This window comes from Lolium rigidum, chromosome 3 (assembly GCF_022539505.1).
Source record: "Lolium rigidum isolate FL_2022 chromosome 3, APGP_CSIRO_Lrig_0.1, whole genome shotgun sequence".
Taxonomy (NCBI): domain Eukaryota; kingdom Viridiplantae; phylum Streptophyta; class Magnoliopsida; order Poales; family Poaceae; genus Lolium; species Lolium rigidum.
In genome coordinates, this window is record NC_061510.1 from 236,994,276 (window position 1) to 237,004,418 (window position 10,143).

General features: G+C 46.1%; 2 protein-coding genes across 2 annotated transcripts; both read right to left on the reverse strand.

Moving 5' to 3' along the window:
* Nucleotides 1-1,073: 1,073 nt before the first annotated feature.
* On the reverse strand, nt 1,074-1,814 carry LOC124700309 (zinc finger protein CONSTANS-LIKE 1-like). The gene is made up of 2 exons (XM_047232459.1): nt 1,461-1,814; nt 1,074-1,340 (listed from the first exon to the last, which is right to left on the reverse strand). Exons 1-2 carry the CDS (start codon nt 1,773-1,775, stop codon nt 1,074-1,076), a joined length of 582 nt encoding a protein of 193 aa, XP_047088415.1. The 5' UTR covers nt 1,776-1,814.
* Nucleotides 1,815-2,645: 831 nt separating this feature from the next.
* Nucleotides 2,646-8,249, reverse strand: LOC124699154. Its single transcript, XM_047231502.1, has 6 exons — nt 7,767-8,249; nt 7,574-7,654; nt 7,179-7,336; nt 5,683-6,938; nt 5,228-5,310; nt 2,646-3,177 (listed from the first exon to the last, which is right to left on the reverse strand). Exons 1-6 carry the CDS (start codon nt 8,247-8,249, stop codon nt 3,154-3,156), a joined length of 2,085 nt encoding a protein of 694 aa, XP_047087458.1. The 3' UTR covers nt 2,646-3,153.
* Between the last annotated feature and the right edge of the window lie 1,894 nt (nt 8,250-10,143).

The following is a 10,143-nucleotide window of genomic DNA, read 5'->3' on the forward strand; positions in this document are numbered from 1 at the left end:
CATGTTATCAAGTTTGAATTATTCTTAATTAAGTTCCATATTCTCTATTTGGCTAAATTCTTACACTTTTACAGGACATGTACAAGCATGATCAGCCAGTGAAATCGTTGAGGTGGGTAAGATTTCAAGGCTTGCTGTCATTCCGTCCAATTTTTTATGCTTCTCCCACTCTGATACACTCTGTAGGATCTCATTGTGCATCCAAATTAATTTACGAGTTCATGGAATAAGTTCAGAATATTGACAATATTTTATTTAAGACCAGTGACACTTAGAACTTTTGTGCGGTCGTGGCGACTTCGTGTCCAAGCCTCTCCAGCGAAGAAGGAGAGTCCCTCCAAGGATTTGAACCTCGGGGGCATAACCTTATCGTTTGCGTGTGTGACCTCTTTTGGTTATTTCTACCTTCTCTGTTTATTATTGTTTCCATAACCCTAGGTTATTTATCTTGTTAATGTTGATCGCTGGTGTGTTACCTTGCCATAACATAGTATTGAATAATTTCATTTCATAGAACTTATATATCCACACTCCACTAAAATTATCGAATTTGTTGAAATTTCTAGTTATCTGTTCCGCCTCCTCTAGTCGACAACTCGACATGCATGCTTGATCCTTTGTTTTTCCTCTCTTCCTCTTCAGATCCTTTGAAATTTGACGAAGTGCAGGATCCGAAGGTTTAAGGAAACGAAGGGTGGAGCTAGTGAAACAAAGGAGGAGCGAGGAGCAAGAAGCAATGGCTCAGAGGCTCGGTCGCTCGGACAGGACGAACCGGCCGCCCGGCGCACTACCCCGATCGTGCCGTCCGTCCGGCCGCCGACCACCCAATCCAACACCACCACGCGCACTCAGACACAGGAGACATGGAGCTTGAACATTGATCACGAGTGTTCAGACAGAGAAGGAATGCAGACACATGAATAAATAATAATGGCGGTTAAATACTTAGCTACTAGCTCGTTTACAGAGAGAGAAAAAGATAAAAAAAAAGTAATTAGTCAATCGAGAATCAATTCGAAATAGGTCTAGATCGATGCATGCGAGGATATAGTATCAAGGAGCTAGGTAGGTAGCTAGTAGAGGTTGATGGAGGAGACGGCGAGGTAGGAAGCGATGAGCTCTTCGTCCTCAATGGCCAGCTCGCCCTGCATTGCCGGCCACCACTCCGGCGGCATGCCGCCGCTGCTGCTGCTCCCGTCGTTCACGAAATTAGACGCCTCTGCCATGGACGCCGTCATCGCGTCCTCCGGCTGATCCGTAGCCGCGTCGTCGTCGACGTTGCGCGCGAAGCGGCCCTTCACGCGCGGCCGGCTGTCCGCCAGCGTCTTCCGGCAAGCGTACTAAAACAAAACAGAGTTGACATGAGTGATGGTGATGAACGTGCCACGCATGGGCATGGCATGTAGCCATGTAGGGCACGATCGAGACGACGAGAGATGGCAAGAAGAGAATTAACGCACTGTGATCTTCTTCTGGAAGTTGCGCTGGTTGCGCTTGGTGCGGTACTTCTCGATGCGCTCCCGCCGCTCCTCCGCGCTGTACCTCGCCGCCGGCGCCGGCGCATGCGCAGGAGCTTGTTGGAGGTCTCCCGCACTCATCACGCGCGGCATCATGGGCGGGGAGGGGTAGTAGTGCTGCTGCAGCTGCTCTTGTAACAACAGATCGCCGTAGCTGTTGGACGCCATGGAGGGGAGCAAGGGACCATTGCTGCTACCGCTGCCGTTGCTATAGCAAGGAGTACTGGAGGAAGAAGATGATGTGCTCCAGTGATACATTGTCAACTTGTTCTCTGTGGAGAGATCACTGTGCTGCCTGCGTTGCGTGTATGTGTGTTGTGAAACCGGCCTGGAGATCGACCATATATATTGGTTGCTCTGCACGTCTGGCCCCCTCAACGACTTAGGTCGCAAGTCAACTCTGATTTGAAATGACCTACTACTACTACTTGTGCGATAGCACCATTTCTGCATTCGTACAACCAAATCTAATTCCAGCGAGGATATACACATTCGTAGTTCCATCTTTCCTGGAGCATGCACTGCAGAATCAAATGTGGGGAGTACACTAGAGACATCTGAAACGCGTTTATAAAAAAAAACAAGCTGGCAAGCACACACGATCTCTCAATGCTACGCACAGAGTAGCTCAATGCAGGAGGCACCATCACCAATATATGCAACTTTCCTGACACTGGAGAATCTCAATAGATCATGGATTTACGAGGCACAAGCAGGAAAAACAAAAGCTGGCAATCACAACTAGATACAGCAATTGGGGGTTAAGGGCAACACTGCAGGCGATTCAAGGAGACATGAGCAAGTTGGGCCGATCTCCTACTTTCCCCAACCATATCCTTAAAATCACATGCCTTTTTTCCAGCACCTTCACAGGCACTGTGCTCAACTTGCAGTTGACTAGCACAGCAACAAACATCCATCACCACTCTGCTTGCTCCATGAAGCAAAAAAGTCACGATCCTATACAGCAACAAATATTTGGCTGGTTTTAAGGTTCCGACGCTCCTAGCCATTTTCTAATAGAAACAGTGGCTAGCATGGGACACAACGTGAAAAAATACTCATACCGTTCATTTATATCTAAAACTGCAAAAATAAATATGCACAGAAAGCTCACTGGGGTGACGATCAGTACCAAATGCAAGTGTTTTATTCCCAATGATTAAATGCAAATGTGAAAGATGGTCCTTGATTAGACTTTGTCCCTCCGCGTTACTATCATTACCTTCAGAAAAGTGAATCTCCCAAGATTTTGGTGGGGACAAATCATAGCCCCTTTGAACATTGCAGGCTACAAGATAGACCCCCACAAGAATCTGTGTTGTTTCGAGCATCTATTTGACAGAAGCTCGTTGCTATAGACCCAGGACGCTGTTTTCAGTTGGCTATTGGTTGGTAAGATCACCGGAAGCGTCCACGACCAATTACAGGACTCTATTCTCATATAATGATGAGCCTTCTGATGAATCCCTACAGTAGCCCACTCAGGAGCCTGACTACACGAAGCTCGCCAACCTTCAAGTGGCCTTAGCCAACCGACAAGATAAAGTCAAAGCGCACTAGGCTATCGCATTGCAAAAGGATCCGTCTGCCTTTGGTACACGGCAAATGCTTGAATTGTATACTCCAACAGTTGTTATGATTTCCTTTTAGATACAACCTGCAAAGATGTCAACACAAGAGCAACATTGCAACCAGATGAGTTAAATCATTGACATCTTAGTGCATCAAGAGAAAAAATGAGAGGATTCACAAAGAGGGGAAAAGGAGTCTACACTGAGGCAGTGGCTCTTTGTCAATGAATATAAGATAAGGAAAACAAGTGGAACTATTAGGATAAAGCGCAGTTCCCGTAAATTTTTCTTTCTTCTAGTAGGTCAACTATAAAAATAGTCCCAGCATTATAGCATGAGTGGTGATGCAATAGTTGTTCAGTTGATGTGTATAAAGAACATACAGAGATGAGCAACAGACTAGAAAGATATGTAACTATTCAAAGAGTTAGTATTTAAGAGCCAAAAGATTGCAAAAACCAGCCCAACTTCACTCTTATAGGACACATAACGTACACCAGCATTGATATGTGAAGCCGTGAAGGGACAACCAATGTGTCACTTCAAATGTCATAAGATTTGGTAAAAAGAAAAAAAAAGTTGATAAGACTTCTCTTTGTAGTGCCATGCATGATATGGGAAAAGATTTCTGTTCTGCCCCCACATCGTCCTTTGGGTGCATCTGTGGGGGTGAGGCCCTTTATTGCTGGCACGGTCTCTAAAAATCTTTTCAGGTCAAATCCTTTGAAATTACTATAGTGAATTCATGCATCTGTTTCTATCTGGTGTAGTTGATTTTCAAAGACAATGCTAATTAATTAGTGTTCCTGTCCTGAAGCTACATTGATCAAATACTAAGCAGAAGAGAAAATAAGATATACATCAACATCTGAGTGGCCATATTTCCAAAAGATGTTTCGAGAAGCATAACGGAATCATCTTAATATCTTATAACTGACTTCATACTTTGAGCAACATGGGAGTCTGTTTTTCCGCTTTTTAGGATGTTGTGTACTCAAAGGTTTAATTTGGCATGTAGCAAGCTGTGTGGACAAAACGAGATTTCTCCTCACAGTACATTATGCAATATGCATTTAGTTTTAGTGCCAGTCATTTGATTCCAAGGCAACAACAAAAAAGAACCATGGCAAACTATTCTTTTTCAGAGGCTGCTAACATCCATTTTTACTGATCCAGCTAGTAAAGAGGATAGACTATAGAAAATAAGTTGAAGCTTCTTCAGGAAGCCATGTTCGCCAAATTGGCATATTGGCTACTGATGGTGATTTTGTAGGTAGTTTTATTTCCATCTGAAAGAAGAACCAGCACTAACGGAGTAGCAATGTGGAACGAGCAAAGTTTGTGGGGTTTTTTTATTATGCACACACAAGTTTCTTCCCTGATTATAGACAACCAAACGCATAGTACAGTTCTACTCCCTCAGTTCCAATGGATAAGGCCTACTCCCTCCGTTTCTTTTTATAGTGCCTATAGATTTTTGGCATTTGTTTCAGAATATAAGGTTGTAGCTTAGCTTTTTTTCAATTACCCCCTCCCCGTTCAGCTCCCAAATCGTTCAGGTTCCAAATTTGTTATGGTAAGTTAGTAAGATATGGATTTTCCGAATTTTATGTTGATCTCAAATCATTCAGCTAATGATCTTGTGTAAAAAATACTCTTGCGCTAATTTCCGTGCCAAAAAACTATAGGCATTATAGAATGAAACAGAGGGAGTATAATTTTTTGAAAAAGTCAAGCTAAGTAAAGTTTGACCGACTTAAAAAACTATCAAGAACCACGATATTATATAGATATCATATGAAAATATATTTCATGATGTATCTAAAGGTGTTGATTTTGGATTGTACATAATAATATTTTTTCCTTAAAACTTGGTCAAACTTCATGTAGTTTGACTTTTTGAAAAAAATATAAGCCTTATTCATTGGAATAGAGATAGTATCTTGCAGCAATCCTTATATCAAGTATGACATCACTTCTGACATCACAAGAAGTGACGCCTATTATGTTCATAAAAGGTTGACAATGCTCCTGAACTCATTGCCTTACACATGATTGGCAATTAACATTAGTCAGCAGTATCCAGCACATTTAAAGCAAGAGATATGATAGAAAAGATTTGACAAGGCCTCTTACTTTGCATAATTTCTTCTTGAAAGGCACACGCTTCAGAAAGCCCAAGAAAGGAATATAAGAGGGACAGTTTTTTCTTCGCTTTTCTGCAAAACAGACGGGACTTTCAGACTTGTTTGGAAGGCAGCGCAATATATCATTTTTTATTCTTCATGCTAAAAACCATTTAATAATATTTTTAAGAGGATTCCCTGTTTTAGAACATTATTTATCATGATCTTATTTCAAAAACATAAATAAAGGTACATCAAGTGCAATTCGCTTGTTCTCATAAATAACACAGTACTGTAAGAGTGAAGAGAATTGACTAAAAGAAGGCTGTTTCGCCAAAAAAAAAAAGTTATTTGCTTACGAGCTCAAGAGATTTATGAATGCATATAGGGGAGTTGCGATTAGTAAACCAAGACATGCCGCCAATTCAAACAAATAATAAATAAATGATGAATAGATCATATCACCTGATATAGCTGTAGATACCTCCACCTTACTAACTGCGCAAGGAAAATTTACTGGCTCCCCATGTATTTTTGCATCTTCATTTAAACAAGCATTGGGTTTCTTTGCAATTTGTTCTTTCATATCACAATTTTCCCTAGTTCCGTCGATAGATCCTTTATCACAAACAAAAGCAGCTGAATTAATCTCTTGACTGTTGACAGTATTCTCCACTGAAATCATTCCTCTTGCATTTATGTCAACAGGTTCTGCCTTATAAATCATAGCATGTTTGATGCTTTCATCCACATTTTGCTCTATTCTGCCCTCCATAAGTTGCTGTATAGGCGGTACAATGTCTTTCCATAAATCAGTACTCAACAGAACTGCAGGATTTAACGGTGTATCATCATCTCCCCCACCTGGTGAGCACCCCACTGATTCTGCAGTACTTCTGTGTTCTTTTGAGTGAACTGGAATGTCGTCAGGCATGTCCAGACCCTTATTCTCAAGAGAAACATCAGAACAAGAAAGAATTTTGTGATCCAGAGGTGCCTGATCCTCCATCTCACCAGATGTGCAGCTAGTCCCATATGTTGCATCAGCCCTAGCATAATCTAGGATGTCACTAGCTTGGTCACGACCCTTGTCCTCAAGCACAGGGTCAGAAAGCTCCATACCCTGGGGAAGAGAAGAACATGGTAACTTAACATCGGAAGACAAAGGATCACTGTCACCTGCAATGTGGTTTAATGTGCATAATTCTGTAGCATCTAATTCCATTGCATCCAGAATAAGTTCAGCATGCTCATCAATGCATTTCCTGTCGACAGAAGGCACAACAAAAGCCTGTGCATTGTGAGCCATAACCATCTCATTATTTTCAGATTTATCCAAACTGGCATGACTGGCAGCAATGTCTGCTTCAGTTCCGTGAGCTTGTAAGGTCTCTTCTTGCATTTCGACAGGCATTTCGCTATCACCGGTAGACTGCTCTAGTCGCTCAGTAAAGAGAGACACATCAACATCACGAACCTTTTTATGTAACACTTTGGTGGAACAATTTATGGGTGAACCCAGTAGTTCATCTTTGTTGGGAGAATGTTCCAGATTTTTCTCCAAAGATTGCAGATCACCTTTAGAAGATATAGGATCCCAACCAATCCAGTCACTAAGCTTATACTTAGCTGAATCTAGTAACTCATTTGGTAACAATCTATCAATTTTAATTGTTTCTTTGTAGAAATATTTCTTCCTCATAGCCTTGGACAGTAGCGACCTGATAATGAAGAGATAGCATAATGTTGCATCATGATTCAATTTTACAATCCTAAATAGAAAACTGTGCAAATTAAGATGAGAGGACAAATAGTTGCAGGTTGAACCACAGAGACTGAATGGAAACTGGATAAATTAAGATGTCTTTTCTCACTAAAACCACATGAGCAAACCCATACATGGTAGAGCCTTAAGAGGTCTGAAGGACCAAACCTGTCCGGGTAATGGATAGACGACTCACCTGCAGTTTACGGACATAGCAGCTTTGGCTCGCTGTGTAGAAAGGCCAAGCAAGTACGCACATAAATTTACGACATCATAGGGCCCTCTGATTTCGTTAGCATTACGAGCAGCACTTGAAATGATGAGATTCTTTCCTTTAGTCCAATCCACCAGCAGCTAAGAAGAGAAGAGGTGGACTGCATTAGTAGCAACAGAAATAATTTGGAACAGAGCTATGAAATTCTAACTAAGCTAGGATGCAGATGTCTCTGTAAACCAGTGGTTCCAGCATAGCGAAGGTGAGATGAACTTGTTAGACAAAATGTTGCACAAGTAAATGAAAACGATTATATATATTAGATGATTTTTGTATCCAATGTGAATGAACAATGAAAGTAGAGCAAGGTGGGTAACCTTGGCTTCAGCTAGGACTTGCCTCCTTGAACTGACATCATCGATGAGGGGAGAGTACGCAATCTCAAAATGTATCCCCCTCTGCAGTCAGATGGGAGACATGGTTAGTTGGGAGTTGGGGGATGGACAGACATTGAACATTGAATTCAGCTGAAGTGGTAATGGAGGTAGGGTTTAATTAGCGAATAGTTACCTGCAGTGCAAGCTTGATCATTGGGAGCTTGAGACGGAAGGGCAGTTTGTGGGAGAAGTCGATGGAGATGACATCGAGCTCTGTGGCGGACTGGCAGAGGTGGTCGAGCGCGGCCTGGCTGAGAGGGCGCGCGGCGACGACGTCGTAGGTGCGGAGGAGGCGGGCGGCGGAGGGGGCGAGCGCGGACGCGGCGGCGGCGGGGGAGTCGAGGGAGAGGGTGATGCGCGTGTACTGGCGGAAGGGCTCGTCGGTAGGGGACCCATTGCGGGAGCGGTGGAGGGCGGCGGAGGAGGGGAGCGGGAGGGAGGAGAGGACGGGGAAGGGGGCGGTGCGGCAGCGGTCGGCGTCGGCGAGCAGGCCGCGGTGCGGGTGGTCGAGCGCGACGGCAGCGTAGCCGAGCTCGAGGGCGCGCGCGGCGGCGAGAAGGCGGGCGTTGGCGTTGGAGGAAGGGAGGAGGCTGAGGTCGAAGAAGAGGAGCGCCATTGGAGAGTACTCGCTCGATTCGCGCCGCCAACTCCGTCTGTGACGTCTGGAGGAAGAAGAGAGCAGAGGCCTACTACAGGTTGCACACAGGCCTGTGTTAAATTTCAATTCGCAAAGCCCATGTCTGTTTTATTTAACTTCAAGCCCATTCCATCATTATTTCAGCCCAGCTCTTTTAGTATATACTATTTGCCTCACACGCAACGAGCCAAGGGCTCTGGCTGTGAGCCCTTTTTTCTAAGCAAATCTCGCTGTGGTAAAGCGCCAAATAAATCCTCGTGGTTACCACGACGATTTAAGGAACACGCAAATAAACGCGAATTAGCTACATTAGTGAATTTGTATTTCTTCTTAATTGGAAAGAGTACAAGTTAGATAAAGAACAACTTCTCCCTTACTTAGGGAATGGCTCGCATCGGCCCAGCCAAACTCAGCTCGTTTGGTTGCCTCTAAAAGGTTCGTGTTGTGGTCCAACCGGTTTTCAAAGCATCCCTGAGATAGGCTCTGGAGGAACGTCCGAATCGGCAGTTTTCAGCGGGTGTGTCCCGTTGTCGTGCCATTTTGCACGCTTGCGTGCAACGGTTGCACGCGTGGAGAAGTGCGGGAGACATCGCGTTGTCTTGGTCCTCGCTCCCCACTTCCCCTCACCGCTTTGCTCCTTCTCTCTCCCCATTCACTCCTGGCACGGATAGTGACCGCCCTGTCCCATCAACCGCCGCCATGGCCTCCTCGCCTCCTCTTCCGCCTTCCTCTCCAGCGACGACGGATCCAGCCGTCCGGCCGACGGCCACTAGGTCCAACGAGGCGCTCCTGCGCCTTGTCCGCGAGTATGAGGCCGGAGGTCGCGACTCGGCGATGCCGGTCGCGTGCCGGTGTTGAATCGGCCGTCGCCGTTCGCGAGCACGAGGACGGCCAGCGTAGCAACCCGCAGCTTCGTCGTCCTGGCTCTTCAAGCCGCCGGGATTCGATCGGCGGATCCGTCGACAACGGGGTTTTTCCCCCGTCCCCACTAGGGTTTCCGACGGCGAGGGCGGCCACAATGGCGGCCGGTGCACCGGGCTCCAGCAGGGAGATGGAGCCCCCCGTCGGAGTTCGCATCGACCCCGATGCACGTGCCGATGCCATGGGGCATGCCGCGTCTGCCTGCACCCAATGGCGCGCCTCCTGTCGCGCCGCTGCCGGGGTTCAGCCGACCTCGTGCTCGTCGGCAGCCGATGGCACCATCGTGTAGGATAACGTAGCATAGAAAACAAAAATTTTCCTACCGCGAACACGCAATCCAAGCCAAGATGCAATCTAGAAGACGGTAGCAACGAGGGGGTATCGAGTCTCACCCTTGAAGAGATTCCAAAGCCTACAAGATGAGGCTCTTGTTTCTCGCGGTAGACGTTCACTTGCCGCTTGCAAAAGCGCGTAGAAGATCTTGATCACGATCGGTTCCGGCGCCACGAACGGGCAGCACCTCCGTACTCGGTCACACGTTCGGTTGTTGATGAAGACGACGTCCACCTCCCCGTTCCAGCGGGCAGCGGAAGTAGTAGCTCCTCTTGAATCCGACGGCACGACGGCGTGGTGTCGGTGGCGGTGAAGAAGTCCGGCGGAGCTTCGCTAAGCTATGCGGGCAATATGGAGGAGAGGAGCTTGGCTAGGGTTTGGGAGGGTGGCCGGCCACTCTATGGGGGCGGCCGGCTTGTGGTCTTGGGGTGGCCGGCCCCCTCCTTGGCCCCTCATTATATAGGTGGATCCCAAGTGTTGGTGTCCAAGTCTTCGAATAAGTGCTCACTCAGCCCCTGTTATATAGGTGGATCCCAAGTGTTGGTGTCCAAGTCTTCGAATAAGACCCACGACCAAAACCTTCCATAAGGAAACTACAACCCCAGCTAGGACTCCCACC